The sequence below is a fragment of the Neofelis nebulosa genome, chromosome 5 (assembly GCF_028018385.1).
Source record: "Neofelis nebulosa isolate mNeoNeb1 chromosome 5, mNeoNeb1.pri, whole genome shotgun sequence".
NCBI lineage: Eukaryota > Metazoa > Chordata > Mammalia > Carnivora > Felidae > Neofelis > Neofelis nebulosa.
The window spans coordinates 76176033-76201119 of record NC_080786.1 but is presented as its reverse complement, the minus strand read 5'-3'; the positions used below and the strand labels follow the sequence as shown (position 1 = coordinate 76201119).

The window sequence follows — 25087 nt, the reverse complement described above, 5'->3', positions numbered from 1 at the left end:
GTTTCTCGCTCCCTGATGAGGCTCTACTGCGCCCTCTTGAGAGTCCGGGTTGGGAAGACTAGAACGCTTGCGAGCCTACCTCTGCCAGGGACCTTGATCCTTGGCCCAGAGAACCCCGGCCCTAGCCCTATCCTGCTGGTCCGCGTGCCCGCCGAGGGCACAGTCCTCGCGGAGGGCAGGAGGAACAGAACCCCGCCCCCAGCGCGCTGACCCTGCAGAGCGCGGGGCTCAGTCCCTCCAGCTGGCACCGAGGTCCCCCAGCCCGCCCCGGCTGACTTGGCCCTGCTGGATGTCACCTGAGCCGAGTTTGTCCAGTTTGGGAATTTGCCATGATGTCACTATGGGGAAAAGGAAAGCCTGCACTTGTCCCCTCCACTGGTACCGCACCCTCCCTACCACTGCCCTCTTCCCCTGGACTTACTCTCTTCCACAGGATCTCTTCAGCCTGGCATTAACCTCATCACACTGCTCTCCTCCTGAGCACTGCCCCTTCCGCTTGGTACTACCTGTTGCCCCACCACTGCCTTCTCCCTCCAGACGCTGATCTGCATGCCCCTTCATCCTGGCGCTATCCTCTCCCACGAATACCAGCTCCTCCCTTATACTGCCCCTTCCTCTCACACTGCCCCCTTCCTGGGCACCGTCCTCCCTCCTGGGCACCGCCTGTGCCTCCCACATGCCCCCTCATCCTGATCCTGCCTTCTCCCGCACACTGCCTGTTTCCTGGGCCCGAGCCTCTCCCCTGACACAATCTCTTACACTGCCCATCCACTCTGTGCTCACCCCACCCTCTGCTCTATCCTTCTTTAGACCCTGGTAGAGAATGCAGATCCCCAGCAGGCTGTTCCCCATGGTGGCGAGAAGTCAGTAGCTACTCGAGTTTCTCCTTGGGACCTGCCAAGGAAAAGCGACCTCTGTACGCCCACACCCTCCTCCCAGGAGCGGCCTCCCGGCACCTAGACATCTCTTCCCTCCGGCCTCAGCCCTTCACCTTCCCTCCCCACCTCCACCCTGGTGCACCCCACAGGCCGGGTTACTCCAGGTGAGACTCCCAAGAGGACCAGCAGGTAAGGGAAGGAGGAGGAAAGAGGATGAAAGAGATCGAGAGTCTCAGTTCCGAGCATCCCCCCCTCACGCCCGCCTTCTGGGCCTAGCGTCTCCCAACGAGTCCCTTCAGCTTTGCTTCTCACCCTCGACGGAGCAGAAGGGCCTTGCCAGGCCCGTCTGGCCCCTCCGGAGAAGCAAGAGAGGGCGCCACTCCTGAGAGATTGAGCGCAAAGAATCTGATTAAACGGTTCAGCAGACCCCGGCCCCAGGCCCTGCTGAGCCCCAACGTCTCCGGCTCCTCCTGCTCCGTCACTGGGCGCCGCGGGCCTGGCCCGGCCCTTCCACGTGCCAGCGGACCCGCCCCCGCTTGGCCCCAATTGCCCCTCTCAGTTCCTGGCCTTTGCGCAGAGGGAGCGCAGGTTAGCACGTTCCAAGCGCCCCCTGCCGCCTCCCCGGAGCCTCGGAGGCGGCCTCAACGCAGACCCCCGCCCGGCTGGGCCGGCCCCTGTGGATGGCCCGGCGGGCGGAGCAGCACAAGAGGGCACCGCCCTCGGCCCGCCCGCCGAGGAGGGGACGCGAGCTGGAGGTTGAGCCCGAAGCGCCTGCACGGGGCCCGCCGCACTCTGCACTCGGCCGCCCGGGCGGCGGGAACGGGACGGGTGCCGGCGCGGGCTCTGCCGGCCGGGAGCCGAGTCCGGGCCCGAGCCCGAGCCGCACCGGGAGGCCAGAGGACTGTGGGCGGAGATGGCGGCCGCGTCGGCCGCGACAGTGGCGGAAGGGATGGAGCCGCGGGCGCTGCAGTACGAGCAGACCCTGGTAAGTGAAGCCGAGCGGAACCCTCAGGAGTGCACTCCGGTACCGCTGCTCTGGGTTCTCCTTGGAAGCGCGAGGCCCGGGGGCCTACCCTAAGCCCGCCCCAGAAGTGAGCTGGAGAAACTGAGGCTCGAGGGCCTGAGAGGCTGGAGAGCTTGGGGGGGGGGGGGTTGGGGAGAGGGCTGCAGAGGACAAGGACATCAGGTGCTTGTCCCAGGTGTCCTTCTCTTTACCACCCCCACACACACACGTTTTCTCTGCTCCTCCTGGACTGAAGTCTCAGCACCCCACTATCCCTCCCCAGCACTACTCACACCCTTGAACTTTTTCTCTCTACCCTCCTATCTCCACCATCCAAGACATTCCCTCTATCCCCACTAAGTGTGTGGCACTGTACTAGAATTAGAAACAAGACTGTGCGGAAAGATGGCTCAGACCCAAACCTAGCCCCCAGCCCTTACCCCTGGGGGACTGGCAACCCAGCATTGGCAAGAAGCCCTCAGGGGATTCTCTGGGGGGAAAGAGCTTTTCCTGTACACCGCCCCACACTCTTGGTACAGGAGCTTTAGGGAGGATGGGTCAAGCGAGAATGGGTGTGGGAATTGGGACCTTTGTCCATGCTGACTGGGTATCCAGCCCCCACCCACTTCAGGGGTGTCCCTTGACCTCATTAAAAGCAGGGGTCCTGGGGCTGTGAGCTGACTCATGGCTACCATTGCAACTTAGCGTTTGAGAAGCCTTTTGCCCCTTCTTGTGTCACTAGGCGGAGGACCCAAACTCTAGGGAAGGGAGTGGGCCGGTGGCTCCTTTTTACCAGCTTGGGTTGGAATTTGCTCTGGAAGGAGGCTGGGAGGGAGCCTCTCCAGGAGGAGGGGTCCTGGGTTGTAGCTGGGGCTGGGAGGTGCCCTGTTATAAGAGAGAGACTGGATGAAACAGGATGACAGGGAGAGGTGGCAGGGGTGGGGGTGGAGCCAGGGGAGAGGGGCAAGCCTTCGCATTGTGGGGGAGGTGTCTGTCAATCTGTCCTGGCTGAGAATGGGGCTTTGGTCAAAGAAGCCAGGCACCTGACCTCTGAAATGGTGTCTATCTGTTGCACCAGCCACATCTCCACCTCCTTTGCCTGGTCTCTATCTCTGGAACGAATCCTCAGGGTCATGCTGTCTCCCGAACACTCTCTGCTCCAGCCTCTCCCCCTTCTCCTTCTAATCCCTTTGTCTTTCTCACACACACTCACCTCCCCCTCCTACACTGTGTCTGCCTCTTTGTACTCTACTTTCTTTCTCTCTTTTCCTCCTTCCTTCTTCCCCTCTCTTCTCCTTTCTCTTCTCTGCCTTTCCCCTGGCTTCTCTTTTTCCCTTTCTCCTGTTTCTCTCCTCTTTCCCTTTCCCTCTCCTCCCTTTCCTCATTCTCTATCACTCTCTTGCTCTGTCTCTATCTTTCCCTCCCTCCCCCCCCCACCACCAACCCCAGCCCCAACAGGAGCCCTTTGTGTCCCGAAGCTCTGCGGGTGGCAGCCGGAATCTACTCCTCCCCACCCCCCAACACACGCCCAGCTTGGCAGGTCTAGCTGAGGCTCAGCGACTCTCACTCTCCCGTCCCAGCACCCCAACATCCCCAGTCACAGCCCAGCCATCAGCTTCTGCCGGCCCCAACCCACCACTGGACTCAGGGCAGCTCCAGAGTGGGACTGAAGCCACCAGCATTCTCCACCCACCCAGAGACTTTCTACTCCCAGCTGGGCTGGCAGGCTGGGGGGGGGGGGGGGGGGAGGTGGTTAGGGGTGGAGAATGGGGACAAGGGGATTACGGTGGATGGGAAGGGTGCAGCTGAGTTGGTCACAGGCTAGAGGCCAAGCGGGAACGTGATAAGGATTGAGGCCCCGCCTGCTCTTAGGCCCAACTCAGCTGCCCCCAGCTCCATGAGGCCCTCATTGTTACCCTTCCGTCCTTGACCATCCCTTATTCTCTGACCTTCCTTCCTCCCACATTCAGACTGCCTTAGGTTTTTCCATCTTTTCCTCCTCTGGGGCCTTCCCTCCCACTCCTCCTCCTCCGTGCTCCCTGGGCAGGCCTGTGAGAAGACGACGATTATTCTGCCACCCCCAGTGTTGTGCCCTGTACCTTGGCTGTCCCCATTACTCTGGCCAGGACAGCCCCCACGGTCTGTAATGTGCATTGTTTCCACACCCCAAGCCAAAGTGGAAACTGTGGGTTCAAGAAGGGGCATATAATATAGAGTCTGGGAGAAGGGGAATTGATGCAGGGGTCCCCACTCAGTGCACATCTGCTAATGTCCCCATATTCCCTGTTCCTCAGATGTATGGCCGGTATACTCAGGACCTTGGGGCCTTTGCCAAAGAGGAAGCTGCTCGGATTCGCCTGGGAGGGCCCGAGACCTGGAGGGGTCCACCTTCCCCTCGGGCTCCCCCAGAGCTCCTGGAATATGGACAGAGCCGTTGCGCCCGATGCCGCAGTGAGACCTGGGTTGGGGCAGGAGACCTGGCTGTGCTGTGCTGTGCTGTGCTAAGGGGGACAGAGGCCATTAGAGCTACCCATTGGGAGGTTGAGGGTTGGGGGGCAGAGGTGGGAATACTTTGGTGCTAGCCTCCCCCCCTCCCCGCTCCATTCTTCCCTTCCCTGCTCCCAGTCTGTTCCGTACGCTGCCATAAGTTCCTAGTGTCCAGGGTTGGTGAAGACTGGATCTTCCTGGTCCTGCTGGGGCTCCTCATGGCTCTGGTCAGCTGGGCCATGGACTATGCCATCGCTGCCTGTCTGCAGGGTAAGGACAAGGGCTGGCAAGGGGAAGGCTGGGAAGAACCAACCTGCTCTCTCCATGCCACACTTGTCCAAGCATCTTGGCTACTTGGCCACTGACCACTTTCCCCAGCCAGCCTGACTGCCTCCTCTTCAGGCATAATGACTGCCACTCCCATAGGCCACAACTTCTTGCCTCCCTTCTCGAACTGCCCCTCTTCCCTGTTGTGATCTTTGTCCCAATGAATGCCCTGTAAGGCCGCCTCCCTACCCCTCATGCCCAGGCTGTCTGTGATGGATCGATTCTCCCTGGGACAGCTTGTCATATCAGTGTGTCCCAGTGGCTAGGTGGGGACTGGGTGTGTGCATCTAGGGTCCAGCAGCTCATCTTCTCCCCACAGCTCAACAGTGGATGTCCCGAGGCTTGAACACTAGCCTCTTGCTCCAGTACCTGGCCTGGGTCACCTACCCCATCGTTCTCATCACTTTCTCAGCTGGATTCACACAGATCCTGGCTCCTCAGGCTGTCGGTACAGTAAGAAAGAAGGGGAAGGCAGTGATGGGACCTCCTGAAACGGGCACATCAAATGACTCTCCTGGGACCATAACTTCTCCAGGGTCTGGCATCCCTGAGATGAAGACCATCTTGCGAGGAGTGGTGCTGAAGGAATACCTCACCCTGAAGACCTTTGTAGCTAAGGTCATTGGGCTGACCTGTGCCCTGGGCAGCGGGATGCCCCTTGGCAAAGAGGTAACTCCAGATTGGGGATAGAAGGAGTCTGTCCCAGTGGGGGAAGAAGATAGGCCAAGGTCAAGGTGTGCCCCTTCCCCACTCACCATTTGCTCCCACACCCCCAGGGCCCTTTTGTGCATATCGCCAGCATGTGTGCTGCCCTGCTCAGCAAGTTCCTCTCCCTCTTTGGGGGCATCTATGAGGTAAGGGAGACCCTGGGGGAAAGCAGAGGGGGAGGGGAGGCTGCTGAGGCCACGCTGACACCCATTTCCACCACTCTTGCCAGAATGAATCCCGGAACACAGAGATGCTGGCTGCTGCCTGTGCCGTGGGAGTAGGCTGCTGCTTTGCAGCACCTATTGGAGGTAGGCGGTCAGTCCAGCCCCTCAGCCCTGCCCTTGGCCTCACCTCCTTTGCCCCTCTCATCTGGGTCTGAGTCCTCAGGCAGGGCCCAGGCCTCATGTGGCACTCTGCTTTGCCCCCTCACAGGTGTCCTATTCAGCATTGAGGTCACCTCCACCTTCTTCGCTGTGCGGAACTACTGGCGAGGCTTCTTTGCTGCCACCTTCAGTGCCTTCATCTTCCGGGTCCTGGCGGTCTGGAACCGTGATGAAGGTGGGGGAGACCTGGGGGACGAGAAGAACCCCTGAGGTGGCTCAGGTGAGGGCCCTCAACACTACACCTGCCTCCCTCTGCTACTCTGCTTTCCTTTCAGAGACCATTACAGCTCTCTTCAAAACCCGATTCCGGCTTGACTTCCCCTTTGACCTCCAGGAGCTGCCGGCCTTTGCTGTCATTGGGTGAGGGGAGCTCAGGGAGCTGGGGTGCATCGGAGAGGAGGAGGTAGAAGAGGGAAGACCCCCTTTCACCCTGGTACTTCTCCCCTCTCTAGTATTGCTAGTGGCTTTGGGGGAGCGCTCTTTGTCTACCTGAACCGGAAGATTGTCCAGGTGATGCGGAAGCAGAAAACCATCAACCGCTTCCTCATGAAGAAGTGAGTTGGACCTGGGCTCCTCTCTGAGTTGTGCGATGGTCACAGTAGGGTGAGAGGGCCACCCTACTGTGGCAAAGAGTAGCCCAGTTAAAGATAGCACTTCATTGAGAAAATCAGCCAATGGTGTTTTCTGGAATGATTGAACATTTTGGCTTTTATATGAATTACCTCAAAATTGGCACTTTTGAATTTTTAGTCAAGGCACGTCACATCAAAGATTAAGACTTCCATGGGGTACCTGGCTAGCTCAGTCGGGAGAGCATGTGACTCTTGATCTTGGGGTTGTAAGTTTGAGCCCCACACTGAGTGTAGGGAGTATTTAGAAATAAAATTTAAAGGGGCACCTGGGTGGCTCAGTCAGTTAAGAATCCTACTTCAGCTCAGGTCACGATCTCATGGTTCTTGAGTTCGAGTCCCGCATCAGATGAGCTCAAGCCCCACTCCGGGCTCCACACTCTCTCTCCCTCTCTCTCTCTGCCCCTCACTTACTCGTGCCCTGTCTCTTAAAAATAAACAAACAGATAAATAAATATTTAAATATATATATATATATATATATATATATATATATATATATATATGTATATATATATATTTTTTTTTTTTTTTTTTTTTTTTTTTTTGAAAAGACTAAGGCTTCTGGGACACCTGGGTGGCTCAGTCAGTTAAGCGTCTGATTTCGGCTCAGGTCATGATCTCACAGCTCGTGAATTTGAGCCTCGCGTTGGACTCTATGCTGACAACTCAGAGCCTGGAGCCTGCTTCAGATTCTGTGTCTCCATCTCTCTCTACCCTTTCCGGTCACACTCTCTCTCAAAAAAAATAAACATTAAACAACAACAAAAACAACAACAAAAACCCTAAGGCTTCCTTAGGCCCTTGGCCTGGACAGATGGCACTGCTCCCTGGAGAGTGTTTGAGCCTTAGTTCCACCACCACCCCCACCCCCCACCCCCGTTGAAGCATGGAAATGGGTGAGATTTTTTAATCTCCAGAGCTTAACTCTCTCATTTGTGAACTTGAGGATTGGGAGCAGGAAGGCCCGAGACGGGACTTTTGGGACTGACGTCTTTCAGAGAAAGGGCAGCCCACTAAACCTGTTCCCTCTGGCACCTTTGGTCAACTTCATGAGTGACCGTAGCTTTTCCCAATACTGACCTTCACTCTAAGTCACCAGAGAGAAACAAAGGCATAAACTTCTCCATACTGTCACACAGTGTCCCCTTTGGCTGGGCCTCTGAGAGCATAGAGAGGAGTCACAGCTCAGAAGTGTCCAAGAGAGGGCTGGAATGGGTTGGATTTCTGCTACCTACTTGGGGAATCGAGGGCCAACAGAAAGGCATTTGGGCTTATAATAACCCCAGACAGCCATCACCCTTGGGTCCATCATATCACGAACAGCAAAAGGGACCTTCTCTCAGAACTGTGTGCTTTTATGTAAGCACGAGGCTCTGCTGCGACCTCAGCCCTGAGGTATGTGAGGGCACCCAGACTGTTAACCAGTCTGTAGTAGGTACACCACCCATGTTTGATGCTGTGAAACCTATATCTCTAGGCGCCTGCTCTTCCCAGCTCTGGTGACACTGCTCATCTCCACTCTGACCTTCCCCCCTGGGTTTGGACAGTTCATGGCCGGACAGGTAACTCCAGGCAGAACAGACACTTGTGCTTTCCCTTGGGATATATCCCCTCTAAAGCCAACAGTCTCTGCTCTCCTTTGGGCCCCTTCCCTTCATCCTGGCTGTTCCCCAGACTGAGGCACCGTGTTCACCTACAGCTCTCACAGAAAGAGACTCTGGTCACCCTGTTTGACAACCGGACGTGGGTCCGCCAGGGTCTGGTAGAGGAGCTAGAGCCACCGGGAACCTCACAGGCCTGGAGCCCACCACGTGCCAACGTCTTCCTCACCCTGGTCATCTTCATTCTCATGAAGGTAGGGCTCTTACATGTGTACAGCTAATGCCAACCTGGGCTTCCTAGGTGCCAGACATTGTTCTAAGCACTTTCCTTTTAAGTCTCACAACACTATGAGAAAGGTAGTGTCAGTAGCCCTTTTTTAAAGATGGGAAGTCAAGGCACAAAGAGGTTACATAATTGTCCCAGAGCTAGACCGCAGAGTAAGATTTGAACCCAAGCCATCTGGTTCTGGAGTCCTCCTTTCTTTGATCCTGGGGGATTCTGGGATAGCTGGGAACTTGTGCCTGACTGATAAGGAAGGTAGACGCCTCAGGGTGAAGCTGAGGGCTGCCTGGGGCCTGGCAGTGCTTCTACCTGTTTGAACCACCTCCTGCCTGCAGTTCTGGATGTCTGCACTGGCCACCACCATCCCAGTGCCCTGTGGGGCCTTCATGCCAGTCTTTGTCATTGGTGAGTCTTCAGCTGCCTGTTCTCCTAGCCTCAACCTTCCCACCCACTCGCCGTCCCCTCTCTGCCTGGGAGTGGGTTTTGGTCCAGCCTCAGCCCCAACCCCACCCCCTGACTGTCCCCTGTACTGAATGACCCACTGGCCCCTCCCCCACCTTCTGACCCTCTCTCTTCCTAGTGCCCCCACCCTCCCCCTCCACTACCTGTTTCTCTTCCCACCCCCCTCCCTGAAGGAGCAGCATTTGGGCGTCTGGTGGGAGAAAGCATGGCTGCCTGGTTTCCAGATGGGATTCACACTGACGGCAGCACCTACCGGATTGTGCCTGGTGGCTATGCAGTGGTGGGTAAGTGCTCCAGGTCCCCATCTGTCTCCCAAGACCCCTGGCCACAGGGTCTGAGGTTCTGGTGCCCCCTGCCGGCAGGAACCCGGCTTCGCTCAGATGCAGAAGCCAGTCCCCAGTAGTGTACTGGGCGGCCTGGCAGGTCCCCGGTAGTGTACTGGGCGACCTGAAAGGCCCCCAGAGGACCATCCCTGGATGGGGAGGGTCATCTGGGACCTGAGCACCCTGAGGTGACTGAAGATGGCTACCTCCAGGGGCAGCTGCACTGGCAGGAGCAGTGACACACACAGTGTCCACGGCTGTGATCGTGTTCGAGCTCACAGGCCAGATTGCCCACATCCTACCCGTCATGATTGCCGTCATCCTGGCCAACGCCGTTGCCCAGAGCCTACAGCCCTCACTTTATGACAGCATCATCCGGATCAAGAAACTGCCCTATTTGCCTGAACTGGGCTGGGGCCGCCACCAGTATGGAGGGCTGGGCGACAAGGGGGGTGCGGGTGAGGGTCAGAAGGACCCCCTCAGACCCACCTCCAGCAAAGTCCTCAGACAGTGAAGCTGGGAGACCAGCCACCTTGCTCTCTCCTGGCCAGAGCTGCCCTGTCCACATCCTGGGGAAGCCGCAGCTAGCCCCACCTGATCAAATGAAGGCAGAAATACTCCTTGTCTCTTAGCCCTTGTCCCCATGGGCTCTGGGGCCTTCTTATGGCCCTGATGGTAGTGCTCTGGGATCCCTTCCCCATCATGATCACAAAATAAGTGCCTTTCTCTACCCTCAGGCAGTACCGGATGCGAGTGGAGGACATCATGGTGCGGGATGTTCCCCACGTGGCCCTCAGCTGCACCTTCCGGGACCTTCGATTAGCACTGCACAGGACCAAGGGCCGCATGTTGGCCCTAGTGGAATCCCCTGGTGAGACCAGGAGGGATCTCTGGTGCTAGGGGCATCTCCCAGGGTTGCTGCTCAGGAAGAGGGAGGGAACAGGAGCTCAGAACCAGTCTCCTTGGTTGGGCCAGCATTTGCCAGCCAGGGGTGCCCTCTGGTGTGTGGTCTGTGTCCAAGACCCCACTCTGGGTGTGAAAGAAGGCCAGGGGGTGAGTAGGAGGGCCTCACCCCCAGCTCCTGAGTCCTCCCACCTGCTCTACCCAGAGTCCATGATCCTCCTGGGCTCCATTGAGCGCTCACAGGTGGTGGCATTGCTGGGGGCGCAGCTGAGCCCAGCCCGCCGACGGCAGTACATGCAGGAGCATCGAAATGCCCAGACCTCTCCACCGTCCGATCAGGAGAGTCCCCCTAGCCCTGAGACCTCCGTCCGCTTCCAGGTGAGCAGGGGAACCCCACAACTGCACAATCTTCCCAAATGTCATGTAGACTGGGAGGGCAATACAGAAGTGATCTGGGGCCATAGCCTCACCAGCCCCTTCCTGCCTCTGCAGGTGAACACAGAGGACTCAGGTTTCCCTGCAGCCCGGGGGGAGACTCACAAGCCCCTGAAGCCTGCTCTCAAGAGGGGGCCCAGCAACACCATGAACCTCGGGGAGAGTCCCACAGGTGGGCCTCTCTCCCACTGGCAGAGCCAGAGTACGGCCCCTGAGATCCAGTGGGAGCCCTACCCAACCTTTTTGCTTGAGCACATCCCAGCTAAGAGGCTGCCCAGATGGGCCAGGGGTAGAACCAGGACACCTCTCCTCTTGCCCTCCTCACCTCTCCTGGTCCTCGCCCTCAAAGATGACATTGCCCCCGGGGCCTTGTGTTTGGGAACACAGGGAACATGGAGCAGGCAGGCATCGCCCTCAGGAGCCTCTTCTGTGGCAGTCCACCCCCCGAGGCTGCTTCAGAGGTGAGTAGTCAGAGTCTCTGTCTCTTTCTTTCCAGCTCTCTCTCTGACACTGAGACCACCCCTCCATTAACCCTACAGAGCCTGCCTCCATTGTCCCTGCTCTTCTGCCCTCCTAGATGTCAGCTCTGTCCCTCCTGTGTGCTCTTCCTCTCAGCTCCACCACTTAACCCTCACCTCCCTCCCTGTAATATCAACTCTTCTCTCTGGCTCTAACAAAGTTGGAGAAGTCCGAATCATGTGACAAGCGCAAGCTGAAGCGGGTCCGAATCTCCCTGGCGGTAAGTGTTCACTTTCTTCCTGCAGCTCAGGAGCACTGGACAGGGAGGGCTGTGGGCTAGCGGGATAAGCCTCCCCAAGCCAGGGGGTACACCCACCTCCCCCCAGCCACTAGCTACCAACCTCTGTCCCTCTCTCCTAGAGTGACTCAGACTTGGAAGGCGAGATGACCCCTGAGGAGGTAAGGTGTGACTGGACTCTGGACCCTGTTTCTTCCTGGGAGTGTTCAGTCATCATCTTGGCTGCTGTCCCCATGGGAGGGACCATTGGGTGGGAAAAGGGGGAGCCAGCTTTCAGGAAGGTGAGAGCAGCTATTGGCACCTTCCCCCTAATCCTCTGTCTCATCCTCTCAGATTCTGGAGTGGGAGGAACAGCAACTAGATGAACCTGTCAACTTCAGCGACTGCAAAATTGACCCTGCCCCCTTCCAGCTGGTGGAGCGGACCTCTTTGCACAAGGTAGGGTCATTCGCCAGGGGCTGCCCTGAGCTCTCAGAAGCACAGGGTGGGGATCTAGGTCCTCCCACAGTTTGGACTCAGGCAGGTTGGGGGAAACAGGGTAGCAGAGGGTGGGCTCTGTGCTGTGTTTCAAACATATTGCCTTAAAGGATGGGAGGCCGGGAGTCAGGTCCCCTTAGCCTGTTCCTGCCTACCGCAGGCATTATTTTTCCTCTGCTCAGCCTTGCCCCCCAGGGAACTCTGGGCCAAAGCAGCAACAAAGACAGGGTTTGAGCTGGGTGGAAGCCAGAGGGCCAGGCCAGGGTCAGAGCCAGGCAGGAGACTGCCAGCACCCAACAAGGCTGATACACCCACAACTGAAAAAAAAATGGGTGAAAAACAGGCAGGATAAGAAACTCTAATAAACAAGCTAGCAAATATCCAAGTAGGGGTAGGGACACTGCAGAGAAGAGATAAACAAAGATGAGAAACGCCCAGTGGGGGGCTTGGAATGTCAGACCCCAGAAAGTCTGACTTAATAATGTAGGCCAAAGGAAAACTGATAGGTACACAGGAAGATAGCTCAGTAGAAGGGCAAAATGGCCTGCAGATAAGGGGAGAAAACTTGAGTGCAGACAGGTTGGTGGAGGGTGAGGCTGACACTCAAGGAGGGCTGGGGCTCTCTGTAGAGGACTTTCTCGGGGCCTCCCCAGCATGGACAGTGGCCTCATTGGGCATCTTCAGGCTTCTAAGCGAAGGCAGGAAGTGCAGGCACACCCAGCAGGGTGCTGGGGTAGAAACCGAGCAGAGCATTTTAGCCAAATTGTTGACAGATTTAAACGTGCAAGCCTCCAAGGCATGGGGATGCAGGCAGTGGAGGAATACTCCCAAGGTCTGCAGCTCCAGCAGCTAGCCGAGGTGCAAGCTGAGCCTAAGAGCCAGCCATCCCAGACAAGCAGAGGCTGGGCCAGGAAGGACAGGGCACAAAGAAAGGGAAAAGCAAAAGGTAATTTAAAAAAAAAAAAAAAAAAAGCAAAAGGTAATAAAGGAACTTAAAAGCCTTTTGGGTAAAGACATCAGATCAAAGTGACTGGGGAACTACAGTACAGTTGCAAGAAAAATATATATAGACCTGTGAATACACTGAGTTTTTATTTAAAGCCTTTCTTCCTAAGAACTCTAAAGCTTTTCTATCGTGTTGCCATTTTTTATAGTGTCCACTATGTGCCAGCCACTTGCTAAGCTCTACACACGTTTAATTTAATCCTCACAATTGGACTGTAAAATGGATACTGTGATATTCCAGTTTTTATAGATGAGGACATTGAAATTCAGAGAAGTTAAGCAAGTTGCCTAAGGTCACACAGCTAGTAAGCAGCGCAATCAGACTGGAATCCAAGATGGTTTGACCCAAAAGCCTGGGGATTTAACCATTTTAATACATGGGGAGACTGAGGCAGTGAAGAGGTGACTTGCCTGAGTCAGTACAGCAGAGCCAGGCCCAGAGCCCAGATTCCCTGGCCACAATCCCAGGATTCTTTCAGAAGGCCACGCTGTCCCTCTCCCTGTCAATTCACTGTTCCCAAGCCCAAGATGTACAGGCCCTCCAATGGGCTCCCTGGTGTCTAATTAAGTTAAAATGAAAAAGAACAAAGTAGGTGTTTGTTACAAACTTAAAAATCAGAGGAAGAGAAGAAGCCTTTGAGAAACCGACTAACAAAAGTACAAAGAACTAGAAGTGATAAGAACATAAAAGATGAGAATTCAAAATGGCCTTGTAGGCCTGAAGAATCAATTAGTAGTAGCCCAGTCAAGTTCAGGAGGGGAACATTCATGGGGAGAGGGAATCCACTGGAGACTACTTAGGGACCTATGAGACTAGAGCTTGCCAGCCATACCAGCTACTTGCCACATTCATTCTGAAACCACCTGCAGACAAGCAGGGGCAAGGGAGGCTAGGATGCCAAAGCTAAGCCAGCCCGGCTTTACCTAAATCCTCAGTCTGCCATGTGTTAGCTGTGTAGCCTTGGCAAATTTCTTAGCCTCTCTGTGCTTCGCTTTCCTTATCTGTAGAATGGGGCTCAGAGTACCTACATCATAGGTTTTTCTTTGGATAAAGGACTTGATATGGGATACTTAGAACAGTGCCTGGCCATAGTAAGAGTTCAATATATGTGAGGAATGACTTCTACTACTGCTTATACTAAGAGGCAGACAGCGGGGGACTTGAGGGAAGGGTTGAAGTGTCCAAGAAATTAGTGTTTTCAGAAGAAGATGAGTGATTATGTGAGGCTGGAAGCTAGAGTGTCTAGCAGAATATGAGACCAGCTGGGATGGCCGTAGGCAGAGTCTTGTGGGCTATTCTGGGGAGTATGGGCTCTAACTCAAGTTTGAGAAAGCTCATAGGATGGCAGAGCCAAGCTGAAGGGAAGGGAGACCAAAAGCAGACCCCATGAGGATGTTGTGGCCTGGTCCTGGTAAGGATAGTGAGGGAATCAGCATGGCCAAGATGTTCAGGAAGCAGATCGGCAAGGCTTGGTGACTGCCTGGGACCAGTGGTTTGCCAACCTAAAAGGCATAGAGTCCACCAGAAGCTCATTCTAATTAAGATTGTGGAGAAAAAGAAAATCCAGGGGAACACTTTAATAGGATCCTTGGGAGAAGATAGAGGGATTATTAAACCATAAGAAGACAAAGCTAGTGGATTATTAAAACAGAAAATCTGATAATATAGGTTTCCCTTTGAAGTCAGATGAGGAAACTAAAAGGTAACATGTAGCATGTAGGATTCAAGTTAGATATGGGGAAGAACTTGCTAACCCCAACAAGTTATGATAAAGGTATTGAAGGAACGTAGAGAAGCTTATTCTAAAACTGAACTTCTAACTGCTTTATAAGTACTGTCATGCCTTAAATGGAGAGTTAGGAAAGCTCTGGAAGCCCTCTAATGATTTAGCAACTGTATAAGAAAATATTTTTGAAGCTTTCAGATGGCTATAATGAGTTCTGAGTAACTAGTATTCAAAAAGCTGGGTTATTAATGCCCATTTTGATTCAAACATTAAGCCAAGAGACTTTACAAGTAAACTGAAAACACTGCGATAAGCGATAGGCCAAAAATTCCAGGAACTGCTGTGTCAGTAGTGTTTTTCAAGACATCTGGCCCAAGAAAATCTACTTAGAACACAAGGAGAACTGGTTGACAATTTCTGAGCCCTTGGTGATTACATTTGAAAGTTGAGGGGAGAGTCCAAAGCCAGAAAGAAAGACATGGGAGTTTGTGGTTGACGGTTGTTTCCCTGGACTTCAAGCTACATCTCAACAGCACCTGGGATGCTACTTGGGCCCCAGAAAAGGCAAACTGTATGCAAGACGTAGAGTGCTTCAGGCCATGATTGAAATGTCAGAGCCACGGTAAAGGACATTTTAACTGCCAGCCTGCTGGAGGCAAATGGGAAGCATGTGTCAGCTACTAAAGTGGGGTGAGAGGCACAAAATTCAGGGCCAGTACCCCTAAAGGATATGGAACCTCTCTGCCAGATACCTCTGTGACTGATTGGACATCTGCACAGGACCGGGGCTGTAGAGGGATGAAAACTATCCTTCTATAGAGGGATGAAAACTCCTTCTGGAGCTGCAAAGTCACTTCACCACTGAGCCTCATACTGCCTCTCCTGTAGAATGGGTATCTCAGAACAGTACTGAAGTTACTAATTTCAGAAAGATCTCGCTCAGTGCACGGCCAATCATTACATGTCACATTTGAACAGTTGTTCTGTCCTCCATCATCGAAGAATCCTTCCTCTGTTTCTCCATCAAATAAGCAACCTAAAGATTCCCTCTATCAAGTTTCTGAGGCCTGGCTGCAGAAATGTCCTCATTATTCTTTTCCCTCTGGTGGCCCTCCCTTCCCCACCCCCCATCTATGTATGGCACCACTCCTATTCCCCACCCCGGCCTTGTCCTGGGGCCCTCTGGCCTGTAGATGGTGTACATGATGTCCAGTGTATTTTCTCCCCACCCTGCAGACTCACACCATCTTCTCACTACTGGGAGTGGACCATGCTTATGTCACCAGTATTGGCCGACTCATTGGGATCGTCACCCTAAAGGAGGTGAGATGATAATGGCCATCAAACCATTTCTGCTTCCAAACAGGCATGCAGGCTTGTTTGTGTCCAGTTCACCTGGGGTAAGTGTTGGGGTGGAGTCTGAGCAGGGAGCTCAGAGTCCACACATCTGACCCTCTACCCTTTCTAGCTCCGGAAGGCTATCGAGGGCTCTGTCACAGCACAGGGCGTCAAAGTCCGGCCGCCCCTGGCCAGCTTCCGTGACAGTGCCACCAGCAGCAGTGACACAGAGACCACAGAGGTGCATGCACTCTGGGGGCCCCGCTCCCATCATGGCCTCCCCCGGGAGGGGAGCCCTTCTGACAGCGATGACAAGTGCCAATGAACCCCCTCAGTGGGTGGCCTAGGATGGCAGTGGCTGTGGCTGTTGGTCTAGACCGTGAAGCTCTCCTGTCCCGTCTGCCTTGGGAAAGGAGGCGCCTGCACTAAAGGCTGGAGCCCTAGCCTCCCTTCCAGTCCTGGGGTGCCAAGCTCCTCCTGGTTCATCCTACCTGGAATCTGACCCAGTGCCCACCTGTAGCAAGTGTTCCATGGGCAGGAAGATCAGCGTCCCCCTGGCAGGACAGGGGTGGAGTCACTTGACCCCTGCTCCCCCTTTGAGGGGGAAACGGGTAGAACTAAGATGGGTTTATACTGGAACCTCCAATGACCAGATGTATATAGAGATTTACAAAGATTTTTATATTAATTTAATAAAACAAATTCTTAAATAGAACAAAATAAACACCTAATGAGCCACTTATATATAGAATGCCTGTGCCCATCAGCTCTTGTTCTTACCTTGGGCCCTCTTACCTGCCAAAGCCTACAAGGCTCGGAATTCTGCAGCCACCCAAACCCCCCACAGCCATAAAACTCCAGAGCTCACGGTCTGTGGGACACAGGATCCACAGAGGCCTCCACTGCTTAGTTATCAACACGCTAGCTGGGGCAGAGGCCCGCAGTGCTATAGCTTTGGCCTTTCATTCAGCCAAGAAAGGCACTACCCTCCTCCCTCCCCAAGGAGAGACACTCCCACATGACTGTCACTTGTTGGCACAATTCCTGCCTGGCTCAGGCCCCCACAGACAACTGCCCAGCCACCCACGTGGCCCCCTTGTGGCCCTCTCTGGAAGAACATTGAAGTCACAGCTCCGTAGCAAGTGGAGCCATCCCTTCTCCCAACTCCACTCTGACAAGAACTCGGTGAATAGGGCAGCCAGGCAGGCTGTGAGCCGCTGGGATCCTGCCCACACATCCTACAAGGGGCCAGGAAAAGGGCAGAGGGTACATGCCTTCATCAATCCAGTGCCTCCCAGAGAATACGACTGAAAGAACAGACCAAAACCCCTCTTTAGGAAATAGAAGAAGATTTAGAGATGATGGAGAGGCAAAGCACAGCACGAGCCCAGCTGGGCGAGGGGCCCTTGGGGGAAACGGCTCAATCCTAGGCTCCAGGAGGGTAAGAGCCAGCCCGCCCTGGGATGGGGGAGGAGTCTGTCAAGCACTGCACATGGACTCAGAGGTGGAGAGAAGCAAAGAGAGAGGCACGGGGAAGGGGGAGAGGGGGCCGGGCTCCCTCCCGTTCCACCCCACAGGGCCCAGTCACAACCACCCCCTTAGGGGTTCACATCATCCAAAGAGGAAATGTGTATGTGGCATTTTTGATTTAAGAACATGAACATCACTGTCTGCCACAGCTGTAGCCATGCCCCAGGGGCCCCGGGCAACCCCCGGCAAACCCCAGGAGTGGGGGCAGGACATGCGCCCCCAGCCTGGCCCCTGCCTCCTCTCCAAACACTTTCATGCAAAACACACAACGGAGGAGTGAGTGCTCCCAGGAGCCCTCTAGGCTTTGGAGCTCTGCTGGAGGCCTCCAGCCCGCACTTGGGCACAGAGGCTCTGCCCCCAGCAGCAGCCAGGGGACGCATGCCACCACCAGGCATGATTTGGGTCACTGTTCCTCTGGCTCTGCCTCATCCGTGTCTAAGGACACCACCCCAGAAGAAGCTACATCAGAGGCTTGCCGCTGCCGTTCCCAGCTGCCCACTGGTGGCGGGCAGAGAGGCTGGCAGTCCTTGCAGGGGGCTGGCTCCTCCTCGGCGGGGGAAAGGCAGGACTCCATGAGGGACGAGTTGTAGAGCGAGTCCTGGGCCTCCAATGGGCCCAGGCTACGGAAGGCACTTTCCCGGCTGGGGGGCAGTTTGGCGAGGAGCAGCTCGTCACCCAGCAGCTGGGAGGCCAGGCGGGCTGGGGAGCCCAGCAACCCATCCTCCAGGCTGCACAGACTAGAGCACAGGGTCTCTGGGGACACGGTCTGCGAGCAGTCGCTCTCAGGCTCCACAGAGCCCTGGCGCATAGGCCTGGAGAATCGGTGGCCAGTGAAGAGGTCCTGGAGGTGGGGCCCCAGGGGCAGCTGCCCAGCCATATCTGCAGGGGGAGAAAAAGAATTAAGCCCTACTAGCCCCATGTCAATTGACCAACCTGGAAGCCACATTCTCCCCACTCCACCCTTGGCACCCCTAGCTATGGGGAGAGTGGGTAGGAGCTGGGTAACTGCGCAAGTCACTTAATCTCTGGGTGCCTCAGTTTCCTTAATGGCAAATTGGAGAGTCTAATATACCTACTTATGGGGTTGCTGAGAGAACAAAAGAATGTAGCACAAAGTAAGAAAGTAATAAATGCAGGGATACCACACATGGTTGTGCCAGTTGTCCATTGCACGAGGGGAGCCTATCCAAGGCAGTGAGTGTGGACTGAAGTTCAGCCCACCCTCTGCTCATCAAGCAGCACGCCCTAGCATGGGACCCTCCCCACCAGAGAGAGAGAGGTGCTTTTTTGAATTTGCATGAAGGTTCTACGTGGGGTCGTGGTGGCCTCGGATAAATGTTATTATCATTACATCAAGGATCAAAAAGCAGGCCTGCAACTCAATCAAACGAGAGCATTTATGGTTTCGGGCTCCATCTTGGCCTCAGGCAACCAAATCAGTCACCTCTGGACCACAGCAGAAGTCTAATGTATTGCTAGTCTGCTCGAATGTATTGCTCTTGGAGAATCTGTTAATTAGCTGGAGGGGTGGGGGCTGGTGGAGGCAATCTTCAAAGGCAAAGAAGTAGGGGTGGGGGGAGTGTTGTGAGGCATGAGCCTAGAAGCTACAGAGAAAGTCAGCCATGTGGTCTGGGGATTGGAAGATGAAAGGAGGGCTGTGCACAGCTGCACAGCCCCGCAGGGTCCCCTCTGGAAGCACTGGCCCAGAGAAAGGCCGACAGGCAGGTCTCAGATGGAATTTGAGGATGCTGAACATGAGCCAGCACGGCCCTGTGGGCGGTCCAGGCCCAGCACGCCTTCCTGTTTGTCTGGGGCTATGGCCCTGTGAGGTGCTATGCTGCTGTGGCTCATCTGTGCTGCCACAGCTGGCCAGAAGGCTGCCCTGAGAGGGAAAGGTGAGGCACAGCAGACCCTCCCAGAGACACAGTTGCACAGAAGGTATCAGTGAGGTCTCTGGACTACAAGGCCCAACGGCACAGGCAGAGAAGGCTCCACACCTGTGGGAAAGGAACTACTCCATTTCCAGGTGCTGACTGCCCCCCCATGAGCGTGGACAGCCCTCTTGCCCCTGGAAATGTCAAGGACTGCCTGGACAGGGTCTGCACCCCACCCCTTCCAAAAGCCTCTGAATCACAAGGCCTCTCATTCAGTCCCACCCCAGCTAGGGGCACGAGCATGGACTGCCCCTCACCTGAGTCAGTTCCTCCAGGGTAGTCTTCATCATAGGATTCGTCGGTGGAATCCTCACCATCCACCGAAGACCACGCCCGGAGCTTGGCTTCTGCAATGGCAAACTGCTCGGCCACTCCTGTCGGGGAGGACACGGAATTCATTAGCGGAGAAGGTTCGTTAGCAGAATACATTAGAGGAAGAATTAAGACTAGGGCTCAGCTTGGAGACAGGAGAGGAAAGAGAGGGGTATGGAAAGACTCCAACCTCCACATCAGGTCTGAGGCAATGGGAGCATCCCTATGACAAACGTGTGGCTGACCCCTTCCTGTCCCCACCTGCTGCAAAGCGAGCCTCTTGTTCACCCTCGCTGAGGTCCGAATAGGAGGAAAAGGCTGATTCCAGGGCAGCAGGTGAGTCGCTTGGCTTGCTCCAACCCTTCCATTCAATGAGGTGAGCCACTCGGCCCTGGGCCATAGCGGTGGGCTTGGTCACGTGGTCCTTTACCACCTGGGAAATACCTGCAGGTGGGGCAGAGGGAGGCCTGGTTAGGGCACAGGCCAGGGAGCATCTGAGAGGGGAGTGGAAGGGTGGTGGTAGTTTGGGTCCACATATGCCTTTGGATGGGAGGAGGAAGCTGGGATTCATCTGAGAAGGGGAGGAAAAGGGAGATCCCAGCAAGAGCTCACAGGATACAGTCCCCAATGTGTATGTGCAAAAGGAAGAAGGAAGGACAGAGTGGCCAAAGGTATGGGAAGGAGGTGCGTACCATGCAGGGAAGATCTGGCCAGCGCAGCAATCTCCTGGATAGTTAGGGCTCTCCGGGACTTGGGCAGCATCGCGACTGTGTCTCCAACATTCACCTTGGGTGACAGCATCAGAGAGTCAGTGCCCCTCTGACAGCAGCATCCCTGCATGCCCATAACCCACCCAAGGTGTCAAGGGAATATGGGAGCTGGGAAGAGATGCCAGGGCAGCACATATGACTCAGTGGCTGCTGAGACACGTAAGAGGGAGGCTAAGAAGCCAGGACCAGCAAGCTATGTGCTCCCAAGGAGCAACAGAGATCCAGGCGGACCCAAAGGAGCAGAACTGTAGCTATCACCCCTGCCCCACCTTCTCAGCTCCCAAAGGGGAAGGAGGCAATCTGGGAAGTCAAGAACCTTTGAGAAGGAAAAAGAGGAAGGGAGAAAGCTATGGCATCAAGGACTTCCTCCAGGTCCTCTCCTCTTTGACCATCTCCTCTCAATCCTCCAGCTGTTTTTACAGCCTACCAGGGCCACAGACTCAGCATGACCCAAACCAAACCCAACACCTTTTCCCCCATCTGGCCCTGCTCCCCAGCTTCTTTACTCGGCATCACACATTTGCCCATTCAGTCTGGCTCCAAGCCTCAGCATGACCGTCAACTCTCCCCTATGCTTTGCTCATCCTTTCGGCTCCCACTGCCACTGCCTTCCCTTCCTCAAGCCCTCAATACTCCGTGTCCAGATTAGCATAGTTGGAGACCCATGAGCTCCTCCAATTCCATGCTATTTTCTTAGCCTAGGATGTTGTGTAAGTGTTCCTCTCCCTCCTCCCCATGGCTGGCTAGCTCCTTCTCATCTTTTGTCTTGGCTGAAACATCATTCCCTCAGAAGGGTCTTCCTGGCCACCCAACCAGTTTTCCATCCTCCTTCTGTAACAAGTCACCATCCTCTATAAACGTACCCTGTGTGTGTAATCATGGCCCACTTTGTGTGTTTCCTTATTTGTCGCTGGTCTCCCTCACTGATCTTTAGCTCTTGAAGGAATTTGGTCTCTTTTGTCACTGCTGCACCCCAGTGTTTAGCACAGTGCCTGGTACAGAGTAACCTTTCTAAACACACAGGCTGAGTGAATGAGGCAAAGTATAAATGTAAACAAATAATTTTCCTGGAATGCAACTGGTCACATGTCCCTATTTAAAATCTTTTCTGGGCTCCTCTGCTGTCCAATGAAGTCCTAGTTTCACAGCAAGGCACAGAATGAGCCCACTCTGTGAGCCCCCTGCCTCCTTCCAGGCCTTGGAATCCATGACAGATCTCCTCTGCCCAATAAAACCCCACTTTCACCTTCCCTGTCAGCAAGCATCCCTCCTGCCACCAGGCAAAGGAACCTGGCTTTCCCCTGGGCTAAGAACGCCATCCTTGCCTGACAAAATGCTCCCTACCATTTAAGGCCTGACTCAAGTGTCACCTCCTATTATATTTCCAGTCCAGTCTTCTCTCTGTCTCTTCTTAGATACCCCCCTCCCTGCCCCCACACCCACCTCAGCATTGCCCTTCCATCTCTCCTGAGGGATCTCAGGATGGCAGGGCCTGACTGATTCACCTAGGTTCCTACCTCCACCCTACACCTGGCTCAGTGCTCCTCGGCAAGCCCCGTCAAATGTTTCCCTCAATGAATGAATGAAGTTGGAAGCACATGACCCCTCCCTGGCATTGCCTAGCTCCCACCCCTCACAAGAGGGACTCCACCTCCTCCCTTGACCTCAGGCCCACCCTCTGCCCGCACCACCCCCCCCTCCCCCCCGTCAGTACCTGGCTTACATGGGCCCCAGGGTGGCGCCGTTAGCTTCCGGCCAGGCCTGGGGGGAGGAGCACCTGCTGGGTGTTTCCTGGCTGGCTCTCCCTCCCTCCCCTCACTGCCCCCAGCCACCGCCATCCGTGCCCGGCGCTGCGCTGCGCGCAGCTGCGGCCCAGGCCCAGAGAAAAGGTGTGTGTCTCCCTGGCAACCCATCACCATGCAACAGGATCTCCCGGGATACGGCCTGGGATGCGCTGACGTCAGCGCCCAAGGCGCGAGCAAAGCCCGCCCGCTGGCACCACGCCGAGCAGAGCAGACCGGCGCGGGGGCGGCCTCGGGCCCCGCCGGCCGGATAGCGCCTCCGCTCGCAGGAAAAGAGAGCCAGAAGCAGGCTGTCGAGGCGGAGGTGGGGGATACAGATCCCCTTCATGTGAATGCGGCCCCCCTTCCCCCTACCAACACCAGGGGCCCAGCACCTCTGGCAAGTCCTGGCTGTCCACGGAGGAAGGGCGGGAGGATCGGCTCCAGCCTCGGAGGGTCCGAGCAGATCCCAAGGAAGATAGAGAGAGGCCCCGAGGAAGTTCGATCCACTCCACAGCCCAAGCCGGGTCCGAGGCCACTGAGGGGTGGGGGAAAGGCTGTTCACCTGGGCTCTCACTTGTGCCAAAATCCTCATTTTTATCGCGCTGCCATATCATTTTTCCTCATCCCTCTCCCTCTCCCCTTCCCAATATCAGCAACCACCTGGTGCTCTCCACAATTCTGAAAGCCCCTATCCCACATTCCTGACCTTCAGGCCCCTGGGACCACTTTGTGGCAGCCCACTGGCCCCCTTCCTCCTCTGGATACATTTTACCGTCAGAACCCTAGGGATGAAACCTACACTTTCATAAATTCTGAATCTTGGGTTTCTCGGCCTACCCATTCCTCTTGGAAAGCACACCGCAATCTTCCACCACCATCACCATCCTCCTCCCCACCACCACCTTGGACCCTTTACAGCCTTGCTGCCTTCCTTCTCTTGGTTCTTTCCTCTCGCCAGCATCAGCTGGTATGCAGCTCTTTACTCTTCTCTTCTGACAAACCCATGATTTTTTCTTACTTTCATCCCAGTCCCTTAAGGCTTTTATCCTGATGCCCTGTCTGGCCCCAGCCTGGTTGTTCTTGTATCATCCTGGTTCCCACTATCTAAACCAGAGTAATTTTCCTTTTGCCACCTGAGCACCCAATTCCTCAGCTTCCCCTTACCTCCCAGATCACATCTACAGTCCCTGGTCTCACCTCTGCGACTCGTCTGACAAGTCCATCGTCCTCCAGGCCCTTCACGCTGCCATAGAAACATTTTGCCCAGCACAGAAATCATAGGCATGCTGGCTGTGTTGATGCAGAGAACCAAAAGCCCAGAACTGCTCCAGGCTCAGCTCCCAGTTCTATTCTTATTTTGGCTCCGGATGCTGAGCCAGTCCCCTCCCCACTTGGAACCTGTGCCTAGTCACAGAAGGAGAACACTCCTGCTTCATGGCTTTGAGGAGGTGGGAGTGCCAGGGGCCCAGCAGAGCTCTCTGAAGCTCAGGGAGCTGAGGCCCATCCCCTAGACAGTGCCAATAGGCAATGTACATCACAACTGACCTTTAGCTGGAGTAGCCGTCTCTGTCCCTGAGCCTCAGCCAGCTGGTGGTCCCCAGAAATGCTACCAACCAGAAGGAAGACACAAGGTTACAGGCCATCCCTGGCCCCCAGCTGGTACCTAATCAGGGCTCTCAAAGCCAGTCCTAAGGTCAGCCAAATTCTCCCCTGACTACAGGAGGAATGACTTCCTGAACCCCAAGCCTTAGCAGGGCCAGAGGGATCAGAGCAGCCTGCTGCTTCTCAGCTTCAAAAGCCATGAGGTTAATTTAGGACTACAAATCCCAGAATTCCTCATGGGAACCAAGGAAAGTACAAATCTCAGCTAGTCTTAGCTTCAAAACATCTCAAGTACCAACCACTCTAAGGCCTGTATGACTGACCACCTGCCCTGAAAGCCCAGGACCCATTCCAAAACCCAGCCTTCAACTTCATGGAAAAAAAAAACAACAACAACAACAACGCTGCCTGGCTTTGGGCTTGGAGAAACCCAGGACACTTAAGTTGGCTGCTGGACCTCAGATGCATAGGACTATGGCCAGGCCACAGCATGCACCACCCACCATCCATGGGAACCAAGGCCCAAGCAGCAGGGATCAGCAGTTGTGGAAAGCCCTGATGGCCTCTCTCCTGGCTCCTCTTTCTCTACACAAGGTAGGATAATGTGTTTGTTGGGAGTGGGGAAAAGGAACTAAAATAGTAGTTACGAGGTGAGAGGTGATCAGGTGCTCACAGGTGCCCCCAAATGGGGCCTCAGTCTCCTTCATAAACTAGCCGACTCTGGACGGGGGAGTACAAAAACTCCGTGCTGGCGTGCTCGACAGCCTTTGCAGGCTACCTCCTTAAGGGTATTGGGACGCAGCTAGAAGAGGCAGGTTCCCAGCAGAGAGCCACTCCCAGGACAGTGAGAGGAGAGGTGTGGGCTGGGGGGCGGCGAGTGTGTGGGCGTGGATGGCCAGTTGCCATGGACAACTTGCCCCTCCCAAGGCTGTGCACCTCCTGCCACCTTCAGCGGTGGGAATCCAGGCGGAAAGACCACGAGTCTACCCTGCAAAACCCAGAAGCAGGCAGGCCGTGGGAGCGAAGCCGAGTCGCTTTAGCCCCCTCCCCGCTCCTTTCCGCTCCCTCCTCTTAACAGGCCCGCCTCCCCGGTACAAGCTCCTCCCCCTCCCGACACCGGCCCCTTCCTCAAGGCCCCCACCCACCCGCGGCCCGCGCACCGGGCAGCCGCAGCCCGATTCTCCAACCCGTGCCCGGCCTCCGCCTCTTACCCTGACCCGCCGGACTCCGAGAGCCGATACAGCCCATGGCCGGGAACCCAGGCACGCTAGCCCGCGCTCGGGGCTCGGGCCATCGCCTTGCAGAGGGTCGGGCCGCGGCCGCCACCGGGGAGGGGAGAGCCCGAGAGAGGGGAGGGGGTGGGAGCCGAGCGTCCGCCGCCGCTCCCCGGAGAGGGAACCGGGCCGGTGACGTCAGCACGGGGCGT

At 55.5% G+C, this 25087-nt stretch overlaps 2 protein-coding genes across 9 annotated transcripts; one reads left to right on the top strand and one right to left on the bottom strand.

The window, feature by feature from the left end:
* Positions 1-139: 139 nt before the first annotated feature.
* CLCN2 (chloride voltage-gated channel 2) lies at positions 140-16480 on the top strand. Of its 4 annotated transcripts, XM_058730695.1 has the most exons (24): positions 152-1863; positions 4176-4332; positions 4507-4638; positions 5015-5143; positions 5231-5364; positions 5472-5549; positions 5633-5711; positions 5836-5961; positions 6062-6146; positions 6239-6340; positions 7896-7980; positions 8118-8273; positions 8638-8707; positions 8938-9048; positions 9300-9513; positions 9825-9958; positions 10196-10368; positions 10483-10597; positions 10813-10886; positions 11105-11164; positions 11305-11343; positions 11516-11620; positions 15628-15714; positions 15860-16480. In XM_058730695.1, the coding sequence occupies exons 1-24, from the start codon at positions 1792-1794 to the stop codon at positions 16052-16054; spliced, it is 2712 nt and encodes a 903-aa protein (XP_058586678.1). In that variant the 5' UTR covers positions 152-1791; the 3' UTR covers positions 16055-16480. The 4 variants fall into 4 exon arrangements, with proteins under 4 accessions (XP_058586681.1, XP_058586679.1, XP_058586680.1 ...); XM_058730696.1 differs by lacking the exon at positions 11105-11164 and having other exon boundaries at positions 144-1863; XM_058730697.1 differs by lacking the exon at positions 4507-4638 and having other exon boundaries at positions 145-1863.
* FAM131A (family with sequence similarity 131 member A) lies at positions 16392-25077 on the bottom strand. 5 transcript variants are annotated; one of them, XM_058730703.1, is made up of 8 exons: positions 24873-25077; positions 23605-23665; positions 22452-22594; positions 21990-22036; positions 20198-20291; positions 19767-19949; positions 19451-19567; positions 16392-18138 (listed from the first exon to the last, which is right to left on the bottom strand). In XM_058730703.1, the coding sequence occupies exons 5-8, from the start codon at positions 20265-20267 to the stop codon at positions 17663-17665; spliced, it is 846 nt and encodes a 281-aa protein (XP_058586686.1). In that variant the 5' UTR covers positions 20268-20291; positions 21990-22036; positions 22452-22594; positions 23605-23665; positions 24873-25077; the 3' UTR covers positions 16392-17662. The 5 variants fall into 5 exon arrangements, with proteins under 5 accessions (XP_058586686.1, XP_058586685.1, XP_058586684.1 ...); XM_058730702.1 differs by lacking the exons at positions 21990-22036; positions 24873-25077 and adding an exon at positions 24309-24402; XM_058730701.1 differs by lacking the exons at positions 21990-22036; positions 23605-23665 and having other exon boundaries at positions 24873-25076.
* Positions 25078-25087: the final 10 nt, after the last annotated feature.

Excerpts from the sequence above, each read along its gene's own strand:
- FAM131A (XM_058730700.1), bottom strand. The coding sequence starts at position 23,344 with ATGCCTATGATTTCTGTGCTGGGCAAAATGTTTCTATGGCAGCGTGAA. Across the intron at positions 22,595-23,256 it reads TTGTCAGACGAGTCGCAGAG|TGGCCTCGGACCCGGCTTGG; the intron begins GTGAGACCAGGG and ends CCCACCCCTCAG. Across the intron at positions 18,139-19,450 it reads CCCTGGAGGAACTGACTCAG|ATATGGCTGGGCAGCTGCCC; the intron begins GTGAGGGGCAGT and ends CTCCCCCTGCAG.
- CLCN2 (XM_058730695.1), top strand. The coding sequence starts at position 1,792 with ATGGCGGCCGCGTCGGCCGCGACAGTGGCGGAAGGGATGGAGCCGCGG. Across the intron at positions 9,049-9,299 it reads TGGTGGCTATGCAGTGGTGG|GGGCAGCTGCACTGGCAGGA; the intron begins GTAAGTGCTCCA and ends GGCTACCTCCAG. Across the intron at positions 9,959-10,195 it reads GGCCCTAGTGGAATCCCCTG|AGTCCATGATCCTCCTGGGC; the intron begins GTGAGACCAGGA and ends TGCTCTACCCAG.